The sequence below is a fragment of the Papio anubis genome, chromosome 14 (assembly GCF_008728515.1).
Source record: "Papio anubis isolate 15944 chromosome 14, Panubis1.0, whole genome shotgun sequence".
In the NCBI taxonomy this organism is placed as follows: Eukaryota; Metazoa; Chordata; class Mammalia; order Primates; family Cercopithecidae; genus Papio; species Papio anubis.
Genome location: NC_044989.1, coordinates 97,591,427 through 97,611,883, shown reverse-complemented (window position 1 = coordinate 97,611,883; position 20,457 = coordinate 97,591,427). Strand labels below are relative to the sequence as shown.

Sequence of the window (20,457 nt, the reverse complement as noted above, 5' to 3'; positions counted from 1 at the left end):
TGAGTCATAATCTATCTGAATCTGTAGAAATAAATTTGTCCACACAATGAAACCCTCACGAACACTGAGTGGGTACACCTAACATGGGGTTACCCAGGACACAGGAAAGGAGGGAAGAGTCAAAGAGTAAAAAGATGTGACTCGACTTTCCATTCTTCCATTTGTATCAGCTTAAGCAAATCACCTAATTGCATTGATTGAGTTTCCTCATCTGTAGGTGGGAATAGTCATGTATCATCCCAGTGGCTGTGAGAAAGAAGTAAAAGCACATTTTGGAAGCACTTTGTGTATTTAAAGTCTTATTCTAATACTACCTATTACTGTTTCTTTGGTCAGAGCAACAACTCAGTCATTGTTAGACTGGGGATATGTAGAGGCCTGAAATCTTCAAGCTGGCCTCTAAGATTAGAGTATCCCAGCCACCAGCTGGTGTGCAAGGCTCTGGGGCTATGAATGGGTTGCTGATGTGTATGAGACATTATCCTCTTAGCCCTGGCAGCAGCAGCACAGGCCTGCGGTCGGTCACTCTAGTGTGCCCTACGAATCACATTTTCTATATAAGTCTTGATTTTAAAAGGGTGGGGAAGCACCAAGGATTGAACAAAGAGATGAGATAGTGTCTGAGTCTCCGCGGCCACCCTGCATCTCCCATGGGTCTGGCGTTAAATCCTACATTCTCGACAGCCAGCAGATTTTAAATTTGAGGGGACAAATAGGCCTCATCCACATTTGCTTGAGAAGCATCTGCAAAAGCTGCTGCATCAGATCCACACAGGGTCCTATAGGCCTGAGGGCAGCCTGTGTCCTGAGTGCCTGCCAAAACACCCGTAGCCCTGCGGCAGTCCCACACACGGGCCCTGCACCCACGGCCTTCACATCTTACCTTTCCTGCTGAAAGACATCCTTGCTGTGGCTCCCAATGCTGACTCATTTCTGATATAAAATTGATAGGAACTGCTAGTTATATCACTATCTGAGTGGCCTCTCTTTGCATAGCCCAGGAGTTAAGGCATGGGTCCTAGAGTCAGATCGTCTGGTTCTAATGCAGGACCCTACTACTGTACTTTCCAGATAAATAACTGTGCATCCAGTTCTTCATCGGTAAAGAGGAGTCAATGTGAGGGTTAACTGAGAGAAACCGTGTCAGTAGTTCCTACAACTGAGAACGTTTACCCTGGATGGCTTATTAAAATGCAGGTGGCGCCCCCTGGCGTCCCAGGGTTTCTAATTCAGTAGGTCTGGAGTGGCCCTGAGAATTTTCCTTTCTCAAGTTCCTAGGTGATGCGGATGCTGAAGACGCAGGAGCCGAGCTTCGTGACCACTGAGCTGTGTAAGGGGATCAGCACACGAGAAATGTTAGCCATTACTAAGAAGAATAGGCAATGAAGATGTGCCTCATTAAAAGACTTCCCAATTGCGTTGTATTTGAAAATTTCTCCCCAAGAATCTTGTCCAAGTCGAGGAATAAAAAATCTGGTTCCTTTCAGCTCACTTTTCTTTGAAGTTAAGACACGTGGCGCGACACCTGTTTCTAAACACAGCTACTTGATGTATTACTTTTGGCAGCTCTTGCATATTTTTTCACCGCCAATAAAGTTATTGAAATTGAAATATACCATCTGTTTGAGAGTTTGTATCAAAAAGACAGGGACAAGGTTGCAGGTAATGACAGAGTCAAGCTGTTCCCACAGCAAAGGGCTGTTCCTAGCTTCCCCATCTGCCAAAATTGACTTCGTTTCTTAGATTTGGCATCCTCTTTTGAACCAACATGTTCTTCTGGAGCAGGGATTAAAAATCCAATATCACAAAACCAATTGGTTTTACCTGCAGCAATATTAAAGTCTATGGAGAAAGACGGCTTTCCACCATTTGGCTGAAACAGAACCAGCAGAGAGAAAGCAAATTCTATCAGATGTACATATATATGTAAATGCATCTATATATAACTCCAAATCTGATAATTAAAATGTAGATGTACCTGTGTGTAGTGTGTACCTGACATTTTTCTTAATGTTTGTGAAAAACAGTTCCAAAAGAACCGCCTACTCCCACTGTGCATGTGAGAGTTCCCTTCGCGGATCAGGGGTTGGCAGCCCCGCCCCCGGAACGCACCTGGGCGCAGCCTCGATCCCGCAGGGTCCAGGTGCAGAGGTACCGGGATGCACGCAATACCTTTCGACGCAGAGCTGGGCAAGGGGCCAACAGGAATGGATGCTCCGACAGACGAAGCCACGTGGGAACAAGGAGGAGCCCAGGGCAGCTTTTGCTGGAGGGACAGGGGAAGTGTCACAGGGAGCGAGTGGAGTTGCTGGGGAGGACACGGTAGCATGTGAGATTTGAAGGCGGGGAAGATTCCATCGTTTTCCTGACCACCTAACAGTGATGCTGTGGGCTTTCTGGATGGGACAGGACTTCAGACACAATAATCCATTCCGCCGTCCCCACGCAGTGCCTTTCAGCCTTTCTGTTTCAGCGCAGGGAGGAAGGAGAGGCATGCCCTCTAGCTGAAGGTCACCCGGGGCTCACCGCCCGGTTGCCAGAAAGTCTCCCTCCTCCACGTGGCAAAGTCTTCCTCCTCCACGTGGCAATCGCCGCTGCTCCTTGGCTCCCTGTGCCTCCGCCAGTCTCTCTGGTTCTGCCTGCCTTTGTGCCTTCGTCAAGCAATTATCCCTCCCTGCTTCAATCAGGGTCCGGCGGATCGTCTTCAAGCCTGATCTTGAGGATGGGAAAGGGAGATAGACATTTCTTACCTTCTCCTTCCTGACTGCTTAAAGCCAAACATATTCCCAGCCGAAGATGAGTGTTGCTACCTGAAACGCAAGTTTGCGAGCAGAAGGCCACTCGAATCTCCGCTGACCAGGCCTTAGGAGGACCCTTGGAGTTCTGGAGAGCTGCCCCGGCGCCGCTGCAGGGACCTCTGCTGTGTCCCCCAGTCCCTCAAAACTCTCCCGGGCCGCATTTCCCCCTCTCATGTCTGTCTCACGAGGCCACTTACAGCCTGGACTCCTCTCCCCAAGAAAACTTGGCAGGATCTCCCCCGCTGTACTGAAAACAAAAGCCTGGACGGGAGGTATATGGGGACCAGGAAGAGCCAGCTTAAATGGAAGGAAATGGAGGGAACACAGCTCAAAAGCTTAGCCAAGTGGGGCTTTGCTATGTTTGAAATTTAACATAATAAAAAGACTTTTAAAGTTGGCAAAAGAAAAAGGGGGAAGAGAACAAAGAAAGATAAACGAAAGAAATGAGAGAGAAAAAGAAGGAAGGAAAAAAGAGAGAAGGAAGGAAGGAAAAAAGGAAGAAAGGAAGGCAGGAAGGGAGGAAGGGAGGAAGGGAGGAAGGGAGGGTGAAGGGAGGAAGGGAGGGTGAAGAAAGGCTTTGGCAGGTCAGACACTGGTACTTCCCAGCCTCCCGAGGCTGCCCCAGCGCGCCCCCTGGTGGTCGCACTTAGAATTGTCCTATTCGGTGAGCAGAGACAAAGGTTCCTTCTCTCATCCTCACGAAGTTCAGTCCTTTTTTTTTTTTTTGAGCCTGAGTCTCGCTCTGTCGCCCAGGTTGGAGTCTGATGGTGCCATCTCTGCAAGCTCCGCCTCCCAGGCTCACGCCATTCTTCTCCCTCAGCCTCCCGAGTAGCTGGGACTACAGGCGCCCGCCACCACGCCCTGCTGATTTTTTGTATTTTTAGTAGAGACGGGGTTTCACCGTGTTAGCCAGGATGGTCTCGAGCTCCTGACCTCGTGATCCGCCCGCCTCGGCCTCCCAACATGCTGAGATTACAGGCGTGAGCCACCGCGCCCGGCGGAAGCTAAGTTTTTAGAAGCCCATTCTCCACCTACCGGGGAAGGAGAACAGAGTGGGATTTTGTTTGAAATTTGTCTGTACCTCAACTGGTGTAGCTTGGGGATGGGGGGATGGTTTTTCTTTTCCCCATGCTTGTCAGTGTCACAGACATGAAGTCATCCTCCCCAAGCCACCGTCCTCACCACAGACCCATGTTTCCCTTGGAGTCTCAGCTTCCAGTCTCGGCTCCACTGGTTACTACTTTGCTGAACTGGAGCTCGTGCGGACTGTATCTGAGCTTCCTTTTCATAATTTCCCTGCCTTCTTGCCGAGTGTGAGGATGCGGAGGGAAGGCTTTAGAAAACCTTGCAGTAAACACAATGCATGGGTGGCCACGTGTCCACTTTGCTGAAAGCGCCTTCTATCTTTTGTGTGGACACAGCTCACTGAAGACTCTGCGAGTGCACAGCTAGCCACACCGTGGCACACAGCAGCACACAGCCTGGTCACACTTTCCTTAGTTGATTAATCACACTTCAGTTAGAGAGGATGACTTACCTCCTGACACTTGGCACAGCCTCCCAGTTCTAGGGTGAGATCATTTGGAAAGGAACTAAGATAAATACCTTGAAACGGTTCAGTTCCCAGCTAGCTTCTGTTGCAGCTTTAAATTCATATTGTGGCACCCATTTCTCAGCGTGAAAACTGCCGGAGATGGTGAGTGCTGTTATTCCAAGAACACCAGCAGAATATTTCTTGTTCACTTGTTACCTTTTACTTTGATCTTCGTGCCCTAGTCCCTTGTGATAAAAACACTGTTGATTCAGATATTAACAACAGGACTGGGACCAAAATGCTAAATTAAAGTATCTAAGACAGACTGTTGTCCAGAAGCCAAAATAATTTTAATCAGGTTCAACCTCAAGACATATACATTAAAAAAAAAGATACCTTGCATTATTTGCTCCTTTAGTTAAGCATGAAATCACTCTCTGTAATTATCATTGGGAGGAAAATCTAAGTTTATAGCATACAGAAGAGTGCAGATGAAGAATTCACTATCAGCTAAGATTGACAGGCACATGGATGTACGAGTGTGTGCTTTTTCTCAGTGGTCCTTTATCCTGTGCTCCAAGAGGAGCCTAATCCATTAGGGCTTCCTACATGCATGTCATGGTTCCTGCCATCAACAAATTTGCAGTTTAAGCCAAGAGACAGAAACCCCTAAACTTGAAACAGTGAGGGAGATGGAGTTAATTTATTAACGCCCTTCTTTTACCGGGCATTGCACTTATATTTAACAACTCTGGGGGTAAATATATAATTACCTCCATTTCACAGATCAGAAAACTGAGATGAAGAAGGGTCATAATTTTGGTCTGAATGAGAGATAATTCCCATTTATAAATGAACACACCATGTTTCTGATTTTTATAGCTCAGAAAAAGTTTGGATACTGGTACCCACCACTGAGAGATGAACCCATTCTGGGTGTGCTTGGGAAGGAAGACCAAGGATTGGTTGGGTCTAAACTGAGGTAGCATCACCAAGTAACTGCCACTCCCAGATCCTCTAGGCCTTGTCTGAGGCCTCCTGGCTTCTTACATTGCCCACATTCCCCTCGGTGTGAGATATCTGTTAACAATGACCAAAAGGAATTTAGAAAAAGAGAAGTTTCTTACAAACAGAGGTGCGTCCAACAGCCAGATATCCAGGCTGGATAAACGATGCAGGCTGGACTTCCCCCAGCCCAGGTGATGTGACTGCAGACCTGAGCTACTGAACACACTCTTACCACATCAGTGAGACAAAATTAAAATTAATATTATATTTACCTTTTTGAAAGTAAAAGCAAGTTTATTAAGAAAGTAAAGGAATAAAAGCTCATTTCATTTACTTTTTTTTCCTTTTTTTTTTTAGAGACAGGATCTCACTCTGTTAACGAGACTGGAGTACAGTGACACCTTCTTAGCTCACTACAGCCTCGAACTTCTGTGCTTGAGCAATCCTCTTGCCTCAGCCTCCTGAGTAGCAGGGACTATAGATGCAAGTCTGGCTCATTTTTTTGTAGAGATGGGATCTCTCTATGTTGCCCAGGCAGGTCTTGAACTCCTGGCCTCAAGTAATCCTCCTGCCTCTGCCTCTCAAAGTGCTGGGATTATAGGCATGAGCCACTGCACCCAGCTAACACTGTATTTTAAAAGTCCTTATCTTTGGGGGAAGTTCCCTTCTCCCAGTCTGTGCTTCTGGAAGTAATAGTATAGCAGCCCCACAGTTATCCAAGATGTTACCATTAGGGAAAACTGGGTGAAGGGCACACAGAATTTCACCATATTATTTATTATTATAACTCCATGCGAATTTATACTTATCAAATAAAGTTAAACAAACACACTTACATTTCTTTTTAAAAATTAAAACTTGGCCAGGCGCGGTGGCTCAAATCTGTAATCCCAGCACTTTGGGAGGCTGAGGTGGGCGGATCACAAGGTCAGGAGATCGAGACCATCCTGGCTAACACGGTGAAACCCCGTCTCTACTAAAAAATACAAAAAACTAGCCAGGCGAGGTGGCAGGCGCCTGTAGTCCCAGCTACTCGGGAGGCTGAGGCAGGAGAATGGCATAAACCCGGAGCTTGCAGTGAGCTGAGATCTGGCCACTGCACTCCAGCCTGGGTGACAGAGCGAGACTCCGTCTCAAAAAAAAAAAAAAAAATTAAAACTTAAAAATGTATACTTAAAATTTGCTAAGAGGGGAGATCTTAGGTGAAGTGTTCTTGCCACCAAAACAAAATGATAATACCAGAAAAGTGGCAGGAAGGAGCTTTGGCAGGGGGAGCTGGGTACGTGTTTGGCCTTGGTGGTGATAGGTTCTCGGTATATTGAGATGTAAATTTGTACAGCTTTTGACATGTCAGTCATTCCTCAATGAAGTGGGTTTTTTAAAAAAGCTAAACAAATATTATAGCAGCAGCATTAACTATCATTTATTCATTTACTCAACAAATATCTATTGGACTCTTACTGCACGCCAGGCACTGTTGTCAGTACTGGGAGATAGCAGAGAATGAAACAGGCAAAACCTTTCTCTTGAGGAGCTGGATTCTAACGCTAGTTGGCTAGACCAAGGCTTCATTCCAACAGGTTGCTGAAAAGTCAAGTTATTACATAAACACTAACTACAAAGTTTACTTCCTCAGTTTCCCCAGAGGAGAGCTGATTAGGTTTCTCTGGGCCCCTTGACAAGACTCAGACAATATTTGTGAATACGAAGCTTTGTCCCAAGTGGTAAATAAACTTGTTTAGAAACACCTGTAAAGTTTAAAGGCGTGCTCTCTTCAACGCGATTGGAAACTCTAACTCCCTTCTCTTTTGTACTTTTGCTTGCTGTCCGCTACAGAGTGTCCAAGCACCGAGCTGTGCACTCAGTCGCTCCCGGCAGAAATGCTTAGGATGTGATCCATGAATCGTAAATCCCAGCTAGCGCTCATAAAGGCGGACGTTTCTCTCCAAGACCATTCCAGTGCCCCAGAGGTCCACAGACATCCAGGAACATGCAGCCGGCAGACAAAAAATGGCAGCCACCGAAGCGCTGAGGGGAGCCCTCCTGGCCACTTCTGTCCCAGCTCCAAGGGTCTCTCCACGATGGCCTGCAACAGCACGTCCCTCGAGGCTTACCCATACCTGCTGCTGAACACCAGCAACGCCTCGGACTCCGGATCCACCCCGCTGCCCGCACCCCTGAGGATCTCCTTGGCCGCAGTGATGCTGCTGATGACCGTGGTGGGGTTCCTGGGCAACACTGTGGTCTGCATCATCGTGTACCAGAGGCCGGCTATGCGCTCGGCCATCAACCTGCTGCTGGCCACCCTGGCCTTCTCGGACATCATGCTTTCCCTCTGCTGCATGCCCTTCACCGCCGTCACCCTCATCACCGTGCGCTGGCACTTTGGGGACAACTTCTGCCGCCTCTCAGCCACGCTCTACTGGTTTTTCGTCCTGGAGGGCGTGGCCATCCTGCTCATCATCAGCGTGGACCGTTTCCTCATCATCGTCCAGCGCCAGGACAAGCTGAACCCGCGCAGGGCCAAGGTGATCATCGCGGTCTCCTGGGTGCTGTCCTTCTGCATCGCGGGGCCCTCGCTCACCGGCTGGACGTTGGTGGAGGTGCCGGCGCGGGCCCCACAGTGCGTGCTGGGCTACACGGAGCTCCCCGCCGACCGCGCCTACGTGGTCACCTTGGTGGTGGCCGTGTTTTTCGCGCCCTTCGGCGTCATGCTGTGCGCCTACATGTGCATCCTCAACACGGTCCGCAAGAACGCCGTGCGCGTGCACAACCAGTCGGACAGCCTGGACCTGCGGCAGCTCACCAGGGCGGGCCTGCGGCGCCTGCAGCGGCAGCAACAGGTCAGCGTGGACTTGAGCTTCAAGACCAAGGCCTTCACCACCATCCTGATCCTCTTCGTGGGCTTCTCCCTCTGCTGGCTGCCCCACTCCATCTACAGCCTCCTCTCTGTGTTCAGCCAGCGCTTTTACTGCGGTTCCTCCTTCTATGCCACCAGCACCTGCGTCCTGTGGCTCAGTTACCTCAAGTCCGTCTTCAACCCCATCGTCTACTGCTGGAGAATCAAAAAATTCCGCGAGGCCTGCATAGAGTTGCTGCCCCAGACCTTCCAAATCCTCCCCAAAGTGCCTGAGCGGATCCGAAGGAGAATCCAGCCGAGCACAGTCTACGTGTGCAACGAAAACCAGTCTGCGGTTTAGGGGGCCAGGGGGCCACAGAGAAGGAGCAGCTGAGCCCAGGTCCCAGGGTGGGCTGGTCTGTCCTGTTCTGTTCCCTGGCATGTTGGTCATAGTCTGCACTTTGTGGTGGCTATTTAAGCACAAAGGTACTCATTTGTAATCAGATGAGCTGCAGCGCCCAAATTTCAAATTTTGGCAAGATAAATTATTTTTGTTTCTCTTTGCAGAAGAGCCGAATACAGGGCTGATGGGGACTGCAAAGTCATTAAGGCAAAAATTGAGTGGGCTGGGGCGTGCAGAAGTTGGGCAGAAAGGGAGGAGAAGGGCAACAGGGAGTGAAGCTGGTTGAGTGTGGGGCAGGAGGATGGGTCAGTCACAAGAGCTTCAACCTGCCCTCTGAGCCCTCTCTGCACCTGCTCAAGAGAAACCCTGAGAAACTCCAGCAGGTGTGAGCTCCTGGGTGTTCACTCGTTTTGTTTGACATCAGGGCTCTTCAGCTATTGATGTTTGTGGTGTGTGGGGACTCACAAGAGGTCCTTTATATTGATCAGATGTGCATTTCTTCCCAGGCCTAAGTATCTTTCCTAGAAAGAAACGAGAATCACACGGGGAAGCGGAGTGAGCCTCTGTGCTTTGAGCTCCCTGGAATGATGCATGGGAGGCCTCAGAGGCTTGAAGCCCAGAGAAGGTCATGCGTAGCCCAGGTGAAGTGAGAAGCACATCCGGGAGCTCCTGCATGTCCCCAGCGCCCCCCACCTGCTGGGTCCACCCCGTCCCTGCACCCTAAGGTCACTCGGCCTGTCTACTGGAGAACCCTTTGGCCCTTCCCTCTTTGCCTCCACCCCTGTCCCTGCAGCCGTTCATTTTCCTCCCCTCCGTTTCCCGTGTGCTATAACTCACCTGCTGAGCAAGCGTCTGTAGTGACCTGCTTTCAGTGTCAGCAGCGGGCAGGCTGGGCTTAGTTTACATATTTCCTTTGGATCCCCTGGAGCTCCAGAGCCCTTCGAGCCACCAAATCCACTTCAGCACTGGACCCGCTGCAAGTGCGGCACCAAGGAGCCCAATTCTCGGGGTCCCCATTGGTCTCTGTGTTCCTCCTACCTCACTCAGATCCACTGCTGCCATCCTGTTTACCTACTGGGACCAGATCCCGGAAGTGAGGTTGCCCAAAGGGGACTTCTCTGCTTGTGCCCTATTCGGCCACCACCAGGGGTCCCCACACTGGCATATGAGGGTCCTGATCCAGGGCATAACACTGAGCCCACTGAGCTCTCTTTATTGTTCCAGATATGAAGAGGGTGGGAAATTTAAGGAGCAATTTAGAAAATCTGATTCCAGGTCTGACTCTATCAGGAACTAGTCATGTGACCTTGTTCATTTCTCATTTCTCTGGGCCTCAGTTTCCCCATATGGCAAACGAGGAGGCAGGTCTAGATGATTTCCCATGTGCCCTTTCATCTCTCAAACTCTCTGATTCTGAAACGTGTATTTTCTGTCTGAAGTCATCAGGTCCCCTGCATCCATTTATTCATCCATGCAAAGAGCATGCATTAAGTGCCTACTAGATGTAAGGCACTGTGGGGGAGATAGTGATGAATGAGGCATGGGCCATGCCCCAAAGCAGTTGTCTGATTTATCTCAGGATCATTGTAACTCAAATTCAGCCTAAGAGCACAGAAGCCCCATTTTTGCTTCACTTCCCATTTCTTTCTAAACTGAATTAAGAGCCAGCCCCTCCTTCTCATACTTTCTTCCCACAGTAGTGGTAACATGGGCAAAGAAGAAGGGGGGTGAAAGGGAAAACATAACTTCCCTTAACCCTCCTCTTCAGCCCAGAGGAGGGTAAAGAAGATAATTGACACTTGTTCCCCCTCACCTCCCTCCCCGTTTATTCCCAGATGGAGAGAGAGGGAGAAGATGAGCAATTGACGTGTGAGCGACAGAGGTGGGTCCCATCAATTCTGTGTCTCCAGTTCCCCCAGCAAGGTGGGGATTTGCCTTCAGCTCCATGGAGTAAGGCTGTAGTTCCCCAGCAGTGCCCAACAGCACAGCCAAGCCACCAAGGGGACCAAGCCCATGGGCACGCCCCCCTCTGGTGGGCATTTCAGATAATTTCTTCAGGAGCCTTGAACAAAAGAGTTCACAACTGAATAAATGAAGGTACCAAAATTTACATCGATCAGTGTTATATGATGTATGTTGGATAGTAATATATATGTTTCAAAGTAATAATTTTGTATATATTTTAAATAAAGTATTATTGCTCTTTCGGTGTATAAGCCTCTATGTTCTTGCCAAAATTTGCACCAAGACCACACATATTAAGCCCAGAATCCAATACCCAGTACCCCTATATCAATTTGTTCACACTGCTTTAACAAAATGCCTCAGACTGGCTCATTTATCAACAATAGAACTTATTTCTTCCAGTTCTGGAGGCTGGGAAGTCCAGGATAAAGGTGTAGGTAGATTCAGTGTCTGGCAAGAGTTCCCGCTCTGCTTCATAGATGGCACCTTGTGGCTGTGTCCTTGCATGGCAGGAGAAGGGACACTCCCTCAAGCCTCTTTTCAGGGGCACCAATCTCATTCACCTCCCAAAGGCCCCATCTCTTAATACTATCACATCGAGTATTAGTTTCCAACACATGAACTTTGGAGACACCAATATTCAGGCCACAGCAGTGCCCTAAGAAGAAAGGCTTCAGGAAGTCTAGAACCTGAAAGTTACTAGCAAAAGCTGGAAAGACTAAAGATAAGATGACAACCGGGAGACTGTTGGAACAACATGGGTCACAGCTGGCTGCCCCCACATGTTTTGTTTTGGTTTTTATGATGGTGCTGCTGAATCACTCCAGCCAGTTAGTCTCCTCTGACTTGCAGTGTGCCACTTTCATAATCCTACCTGGCCTTGCTTGAACCTTTAACAAACTTCGATTTCCTAAGATACCAAGCAAATATCTGGTTCTGGTCTCCTTCCCTGAGATTTGCAGGATAAGCACTGCTTCATTGTTTTATTTTATTTTATTTTTTTGAGATGGAGTCTCACTCTGTCACCCAGGCTGGAGTGCAGTGGCGTGATCTTGGCTCATTGCAACCTCCGCCTCCTGGGTTCAAGAGATTCTCCTGCTTCAGCCTCCTGAGTAGCTGGGATTATAGGCGTGCGCCACCATACCCGGCTAATTTTTGTATTTTTAGTAGAGACGGGGTTTCACCATACTGACCTCCTGACCTCAGGTGATTTGCCTGCCTCGGCCTCCCAAAGTGCTAAGATTACAGGCAGGAGCCACCATGCCCAACCCATTGATTTATTATTAATTTTTTTTGCATCTTCTCTCTAGTCCTGTGGTTCACCCAAACCCTGCACTCTGCGTGAAGTCTGGGCAGCTTCACAGCTAAATTATCTCTGTAGGGCCTTAGGCAAGAGAAAGAAACTGGCTGACCGTGGTAATAACCCTGGAGGCAGACACCTGGGATCCTTGGGAGATTCTTGCATTAAAAATGAGACACAAGGAAGTCTCAGAAGTGTCCTCCTACTTGTAACTACTCCTGCAAATCTGCCACCTTTTCATCTTGAATTGTAGTCCCCAAGGTCATGGTGAAACAAAATCAAAGGTTCCCTAGGATGTTCTGATGACCAAGATGAGCAGCAAATACCTAGATCTATTCTTACTTTGCCATTCTGAGCCACGGGTGTATTTTCCCTGCACACAAGTCACGGTGCGTGCTTTTGTTTGTTTTTTGACTCAAAAAAACTTCTGCATTAAGTATTTTCAACACTGTTCAGCTCCCTTATTCATGTAGTTGGGAACTTTGGCTGCAGAGCCCTCACAATTGCAGGAGTGCCCCGTGCTCAGTTTCTGCTCTTACGGAAACGCAGGGGATGTGGAGTATGTGCATGAAACAGGACAGTCTGAACCTCAGGGTGCCTCGCTCTCTGTGGGATTCCAGGCAAGTGACACGGCATTCCTGTACCCCACCTGCCTCATCTCTGAAATGGCAGAAAAACCCCCAGCCGGAAGACCACAGTGAGGAATAAACAAAATCATGTATGGAAAGGATCTAATCCAAGGCTGAGTCCATGGCAGATGCTAAAGACATGGAAGAATTAGAGTCGCACTGTTGACCTGCTGATGGCCAAGGTTTGTTCCTTTTGGGCAAGGGTGGAAAGTTCTTTGAGAAAATGGCTGTTTGGTCATTCTGGAAATAAATAAACAAAAGCAAGCAAGTCTCTAGTGGAAAGCAGCTGGGTGTCCTGTAACTCAATTCAATACTGACGCTACCTACCTGGAGTTAGAGTCAGAACCCACAGGTTGAGGGCTCCGTGCCACAAGACTACCATCCCCATTTCAGATGCCAATCACAAGCAGGAGGTGGTCACCTGTGCTGCTGACCCACAGACTATAAATGGGAGTTTCTCACAACCGCCTTCTCAGGTTTGCTTAATTTGCTAAAGTGGCTCATAGAACTCAGGGAAGAACTTTATTTACATTTACCCATGTATTAGTGTATTATTCTGTTCTCACAGTGCTAATAAAGACATACCCAAGATTAGGTAATTTATAAAGGAAAGAGGTTTAATGGACTCACAGTTCCACATGGCTGGGGAGGCCTCACAATCCTGGCGACAGGCAAATGAGCAAAGTCACATCTTACATGGTGGCAGGCAAGAGAGCTTGTGCAGGGCAACTCGACTTTATAAAACCATCAGATCTCATGAGACTCATTCACTACCATGAGAATAGTATGGGGGAAACCATCCCCATGATTCAATTATCTCCACCTGGCCCTACCCTTGACACGTGGGGATTGTTACAATTCAAGGTGAGATTTGAGTGGTGCCAAAGCCAAACCATATTAATTACAAAGTTATTACAAGGGATACAGGGCAAGGCGTATGGGAAGGGGTGCAGAGCTTCCACGCCCTCTCCCGGATCACCACCAGGGACCTCCACACATCCAGCGACTCAGAAGCCCATCTGAACCTAGACCTTTTCAGGTTTTATGGAGGATTTATTCCATAGGCATGACTGATTACAACACTGGCCATTCTTGATCAACTCAACCTTAGCCCCTCTCCCCTCTCCCTTCTCCTGAGGTTTTGGGGGTGGGATGAAAGTCCCAACCCTCTAATCCTGTCACAGTCTTTCTAGTGATCAGCCCTCCTCCTGAAGCCACCTCGGGCCCCCAGTCACCAGTCATCTCATTAGCATACAACAGACACTCTTACCACTCTGGAGATACTAAGGCCAGGAACCAGGGGCAGAGACCAAATACATAATATATTATATCACACTCTCACAGACTCATTCCTCATCCTCATGTGGTCTAGGATTTCAGGGTTCAGTTGACACTAACACCACATCCACTGAAGCCAGGAGCATGAGTTTGGCTTTAAAGAGCAAAATTGTGCTTGCTGACCTCAACTGCACTACTTCATTCCATTCAAAACTCTCCCTAGGTCGTAAGCTGGTCTCACAGGGCTGCACAGACGGATGAGATGGATGTGTGATGCAGCCCATTCCCATGCCTAGAAAGCGCAGCCTCTGGTGCACATCGCTGCTCTCAGGATTGTTCTGAGGTCCCCAGGGCACTGTGGAGCCTGTCCAGGAAGGCAGAGAGGCAAGAGAAGGGTGGAGGCGGATTGGGTAAAAGGCTGCTGTCACAAAGACAGCCAACACTAAGGGGCCTGAAACAGAAAAACTTCGTTTCCTTCCGATTAATAGTGCAGGCAGCCAGGTGGGTGCTCTGCTCTGTATGGTTGTTTAGGATGCAGTTTCCTTCCATGTAGTTTCCCACGGTCCCCGGGGCACTGTCCTTATCTTTATGGTCACTCTGGGCTGCAGCCACTTCCATGTTCCAGTTCATGAGACTGGGGAGAGGATGGGGGAGCATGTGCAATAAGACACCCCACACTCCACCCTGGTCTTCCACCACCAAGAGCGGAGGCTCCTGGCCACACCTAGCTGCAAGGGAGGCTGGGAAATGGAGTCCCTTGTCGGGAGGCTGTCTGCCCAGCTCCAGCCTACTGTGGAAGAAGATGGGAGCTGGGCGCAGTGGCTCACATCTATAAGGACAGCACTTTGGGAGTCCTAGGCAGGAGGATAGCTTAAGCCCAAGAGTTCAGTTAAAGATCAGCCTAAGCAACATAGCAGAGACCCTGTCTCTACAAAAAAAAATGTCAAAATTAGCCAAACATGATGGTTCACACCTGCAGTCCCAGCTACTCAGGAGGCTGAGGCAGGAAGATCACTTGAGCCTAGGAGGTCAAGGCTGTAGTGAGCCATAATGGTGCCATTGCACTCCAGCCTGGGCAACAGAGAGAAACCCTATCTTAAAAAAAAAAAAAAGAAAGAAAGACGGGAAGGATTTGGTGGACATCTGGCGGTGTCTACCAAAACACTACACAATTTTTAAAAACAGGAGATCCTAGCAACACATACAAATTACAAATTTCACAAAGGAGCCTTTGTTTATTGTAAAGTAAGCATCTCTCTAACACATCAGCCAAAGATGGTTACCTCTCTCTTTATCTCAGCCCCCAACCTACAAAGTCCTACATCCAAATACAGAAAATGCATGCATTTATACCTGTGGTAAGGAAAGAAAGGCACCACATTTAAACAAACGATGGGAGACATAAAGTAACTAGATGACTGAAAATCTGGAGCCACAAGGAGATGAACCTTGCCAGGATAAGAAAAAAAAATTACTGTGTAAAATAACAGTCAGTCAACACTGATTACGATCAACTCTGCCCAAGAATTTGATTACATTAAAGGAAGGAAGTTAGTTTCAACGCTCTGGCTGTTGAAAGGTGGAGGCTGGTGGCCGTGGCTCAGAGGGAGCACCATAGAGTATGGGCGGGGCTCAGGCCAGGGCACCACAATTTAACTCTTCCAGGGGACGGAGGGCTTGGGAACCCTCGCTGGGAGATCAGCATCTGGATTCTGTAAGAATAGAAGGATGTTTGCACGCAAAAGCATGGTGTGCGCATGCGTGTGCGTGCGTGCACAGGTGTGCGCATTATTATGGGCTGGTGTCCAAGGTTATTTTAGCAGAGAGTTCCAGTTTCCCTTCTGCTCTCTTGCCCCTTCATGTGGGAGGAGCAGAGAACAAGGTGTTCTAGGAATAGGAGAGGTGCCAGAGATTGCCATAGTCAAAGAGGGAACCAGTAGGAGCTGCAGCACAGACTTCTCTTAGTCTGATAAGAACAGAAAGAACTTATCTGTGTGAGAAACACTTCGATGAGACCAGAAGTTCACCTTCTGCATCCACCAATCTGAGGGTGCTGATATGCAAATTCAGCCTCCTGGGTGTTCAGGTAAACTCCTGAAGATCCCCAAGGCCCAGTTAATGAGAACACGTTACTCGCCCTGGGTCTCTATGTTCCATCTCTGTTCTCTCTCCTGCTGCCTCTGGCATCTGCTGCCCCTCTGCCAGCTATTCCTGTCTAGGAAAAATAACCAAGCTCATTTTCGGAAGCATTTTTTAAAAGGAAGTCCTACTGCTCTTTATTCACGGTCCTTTGGAGGAATATATTTCTCATTTCCTCCCTCAGTAAAATGCTGCTGCCATATTTCTTCCTTTTGGCATTTTTGCGGTGGTCTTCTGAAGACTCTAGATGCTTTATTACACCAGAATGAGAGGGTCACTAAGCTCACTGTACAAGATAAACAAGACCGAAGGATTTTAAAAATGCACAAGGAACAATGGGAAGCTTAATTTGCTTTGAAACTATCTGAAACGGGAGGCTCTTTCTCCCCAAGGCCTTGGAATTCTCTCTGGAATCTGAAGGGCCCCTTGGGAAACAGCCAGTCTAGGCTACTAGAAAGTCCTTTCCCCCTTGCAGGGGGTTTTGGGGACTGCCGGGATGCATTCCCTTCAGACCCGCACGGGTGGCTGTGGGCACCATGGGGTTTCTCTCCAGCCAAGCCCAGACAGGGTCCCTGGCTGCCTCCCACATTCCCCTGGATGATGATCCATGATTTTTTTGTCCCACTCATCTCTAAATCTCTGTTATACTTCATGGGAACCTCCTTTTGCCTGCATGTCCTCTTCATTCCCCTACCTTCTTCTCTGGTTTCCTTGAATCCTTCCTTCTCCTTAAACCATGCAAGAAGCAGATACCAGCCCTTCCCCTGATGTGAGATGATACTAACATCTTTAAACTTTTTTTTTTAACATCTTTAAACTTTTTAACATCTTTAAAGGTTGTAAATTGTCTACAAGAATGACATATGTGAATAAATGTTCCTTGGTTTTTTGTTTGTTTTTTAAAATGGAGACTAGCTCTGTTGCCCTGGCTGGAGTGCAGTGGTGCGATCAGGGCTCACTGCAACCTCCGCCTCCTGGGTTCAAGCGATTCTCCTGCCTCAACCTCCCGAGTAGCTGGAATTACAGGCACGTGCCACGACACCTGGCTAATTTTTTGTATTTTAGTAGACACAGTGTTTCACCATGTTGGCCAGGTTGGGCTTAAACTCCTGACCTCAGGCGATCCGCCTGCCTCGGCCTCCCAAAGTGCTGGGATTACAGGTGTGAGCCACCATGCCTTGATTGTTTATTTGTTTGTTTGTTTGCTTTAAAGAACAGGGTCTCGTTCTTCCTCCCAGGCCAGAGTACAGTGGTGTGATCATAGATTACTGCAGCCTTAAACTTCTGGGCTCAAGTAATCCTCCCAGCTCAGCCTCCTGAGTAGCTGGGACTACAGGCATGTGCCACCATGCCTGGCTAAATTTTAAAACGTTTTTTTGTAGAAAGAGGGTCTCACCATGTCGCCCAGGCTCATCTGGAACTCCTGGGCTCAAGCAATCCTCCCACCTCAGCCTCCCAAGGCATTGGGATCCTGTAATCCCAGTTGGTATTAGCCAACGCACCTGGCCTCCTAGTTTTAAAAAATCTTATCTCCTGATTCTTTAAAATTATAAAAGTAACGTGCTCCTTGTAGAAACAAAACAGAACCCAAACAACCAGTGTGTTTATTAGAGGGATTTTAAAACCGGTTTTATTATTACGTATAAAAATATGCTTTTTCTTTTGCAAACTTCAGATCATACAGCATCACAACTTTGTGGCCTGGTTTTTATCTTTGTTTTGGTTTTGTTTGGTTTTTGTCCCATTTTTGGAAGTGATTTCTGGTGGCCAGGAGTTCTCCATTGTGGGGATATGCCTCTGATACTTAAGGCTTCCCGTTTTGGATATTCAAGGGTTTTTTTTTTCTTCTCTTCTATTTTTCACCATTTAAAAGCTGCTATAATGAGCATCCTTGACATAACTTTTTCTGCCTAGCTGCTGATTATTTTCCTAAAATAAACTTCTAAAAGTGGAAACGGTGGTTTCTGGTGCCATAATAAAATTGCTTTTCAGAACGTTAGTGTCAAGTTATTCTCTCACCAGCTGAGCTGGAGAATTCCCAGAACCGTGGGAAAGTCTGGGGGAGGTCACAAAGTTTCTCCCATCAGCCACCACCCAGCCCTCGCAGGCAGGCTGTGTCAGGCTCCTTTGGGCCACAGGTTGGATTATGAATCAAGTTAAGAAGGTACTGGGGAGAGCAAACACTGCCTTTTTGACTTAGGAGGCATTATTCAAGAACTTTGCAGTTTTACAAAGGCTAAGACCAATTAATATTATTCACTAATTATATATAGGAGAGTGTAAGAGAAACAACCATTAAAAGTCTTTTGCACCTCCCAGAAACCAATTTGGGCTGGAAGAATTGTTCCACTTCAGGCCCCTTTGAGTCACGTAGACTCAAGAAACCCTTTGAACCAGCAGAATTAACTATGTTTTCCGCCTGCCAGGCTGGCCTGGGAAGGGTTTCCAGACTCACGTCCTGTTTCTGGCCCTTTCCTACTACTATGGCATGAACTGTGTCTCCCTTGCCAAATTCATATGTTGAAATCCTCACCCACAATATGATGGCCTTAGGAGCTGATGCCTTTGGAAGTGATTAGGCCATGAGGGTGGGGCCCCCATGATGAATTAGGGAAAGAGGTAGAGACCCCAGAGCTTCCTCTCTCTGCCATGTGAGGACGCAGCACGAAAGTGGCCATCTGAAGCCAGGAAGAGAGCCCTCTCCAGGAACTGAATCTGCCGGCACCTTGGTCTTGGACTTCCAGCCTCCAGAACTGTGAGAAGTAAGTTTCTGCTGTCTAAGTCCACAGTCTGTGGTGTTTTGTTACAGCAGACCAAGCTGACTAAGACAGATACTTGGAGGCAAACTTTCCTGCCTTGCTGTGAGAAGTATATGAAAATGTTAATGTTCTATTCTCTGTCCTGAGAAACAGAAGAGAATATAATTTCAGCTGTCCCAGTGGCCTAATCAAAAAGATATAGTAACCATATTTTTTATTTTCTGTCACTGATGCTTTGATAACTGGGCCCTTGCTGACCCTAGAGGACAGACTTCCCCTCCCAGCGTCAGCCAATTCCTAGAGACAGTAAACAGCTAGCCCACGAGCCTTCCTCCCTCCCTCCCTTCCCCCCTTCCCACCTTCCTTTCTGCCTTTCTTTTCTTTTCCTTCTTTTTCTTTCTTCTCTCTCTTTCCCTTTCCTTTCTCTTTTTCTCTTTCTCTTTCTCTTTCTTTCTCTCTTTCTCTCTCTTTCTCTTTTTCCCTCTCTCTTTCTCTTTTTTTCTCTCTCCTTTCTTTCTCTTTCTTTCTCTCTTTCTCTCTCTTTCTCTCTTTCTCCCTTTCTTTCTCTCTCTCTTTCTTTCTTTCTCACTGCTGGGCTCAAGTGATCCTCCTGCCTCAGCCTCCTGAGTCCCTGGGATTACAGGTACATGCCACCACACCTAATTTTTTATTTTTTGTAAAGATGAGGTCTCACCATGTTGTCCACGCTGGTTTCAAACTCCTGGCCTCAAGCGGTCCTCCTCCCTTGGCCTCCCAAAGTTGTGAGATTACAGACATGAGCCACCCCACCGAAGAATGCTGTTCAAATGCAAAACAACCAATCCAGGGCTTACACCCCAACCACCTCCTTTATGGAGCTCTCACTCATGGGGTCACCATCCACCTGTGCCAATCACCCCAGAGCCAGGTACCAAACAATTAGGGAAGACCCTGCACCCCAGAGCCCACTGAAATCAAACCAGCCAATCCTAAGCCTGCTCACCCTGTCTCTCCCATCCCTTCCCGTGGAAGCCACAGCAAAGGCTCCTGTCCACGTTCCCCACCCGTCCCTCTGCCTCCTGACCAACCCGGTGCATCTCCATGTGGCCCTGCGTGGGATGCTGTGCCCCTTCTCGTGGGAGCTGTGGTAACAACCAACCTTTTCAGCGGCAGTCATCTCTCGATCTGTTGGCCTCACCATACCTCACATTTTCTATTAATACTCTCTATTTTAAGGCAAAGTATTCTACGATGAACTGATTGGCTAAAACAGTTTGGATTCTGCACCCCCTCCCTTTCTTACGTTTTAAAAAACTTTGACTATGCAAAGCTCAAAATGAACAGGCAGAATACCGGAAGGAAATGTTGCCAGTGGCTCCCTCAGGTGGTAGAACTGCTGCTCTTTCCATAGCTCAAATACTTGTGTTACTTTGCTTAGAACCAGGATAGAGCTTCCCCTCCAGCCTTCTCTATCACCATTTCCCCTGTTACTCCCTGGACTCCTGGTTACTCAAACTGCCCCCTTTCTCTCATTTCCAAGGGGCCATCACCTTGCTCACTTCCAGGGCTGGTCCTGCTGTTCCTTCTGCCTGGGGCACTTTTCCCCGACTTAAGGCTCCCCCACTGGGCTTCTGGCTTACCCGCACTGCCCACTCTAGCATTTGTCCCACTATGCTGCAATTGTCCCTGATTGTTTACAAGACAAAACAATGTACACGTCTAAAGAGATCCAATTTCTTTGATTTTAGTCAGTTTACAAGAAGGTATTCCCTTTATTTGAGTACATAGTCAAAAATTCAATTTTATGCCCGCCCCGCCCAAAAGAC

General features: G+C 47.9%; 2 protein-coding genes across 2 annotated transcripts in view; one reads left to right on the top strand and one right to left on the bottom strand.

Annotated features, from left to right (window-relative positions):
* Window positions 1–1,654: 1,654 nt before the first annotated feature.
* On the top strand, window positions 1,655–10,787 carry GPR45 (G protein-coupled receptor 45). The gene is made up of 2 exons (XM_009184869.4): window positions 1,655–3,070; window positions 7,177–10,787. Exon 2 carries the CDS (start codon window positions 7,239–7,241, stop codon window positions 8,538–8,540), a length of 1,302 nt encoding a protein of 433 aa, XP_009183133.2. The 5' UTR covers window positions 1,655–3,070; window positions 7,177–7,238; the 3' UTR covers window positions 8,541–10,787.
* Window positions 10,788–14,969: 4,182 nt separating this feature from the next.
* TGFBRAP1 (transforming growth factor beta receptor associated protein 1) overlaps window positions 14,970–20,457 on the bottom strand; it is a 78,059-nt gene continuing 72,571 nt past the window's right edge. Inside the window, exon 11 of the mRNA XM_031655406.1 lies at window positions 14,970–15,969. Within this exon, the coding sequence (XP_031511266.1) occupies window positions 15,901–15,969 (69 nt within the window). The 3' untranslated portion in view covers window positions 14,970–15,900. The remainder of the gene's footprint in view (window positions 15,970–20,457) is intronic.

Bases quoted from the DNA above. Each gene is read 5' to 3' on its own strand.
- GPR45 (XM_009184869.4), top strand. From the start codon at position 7,239: ATGAATCGTAAATCCCAGCTAGCGCTCATAAAGGCGGACGTTTCTCTC.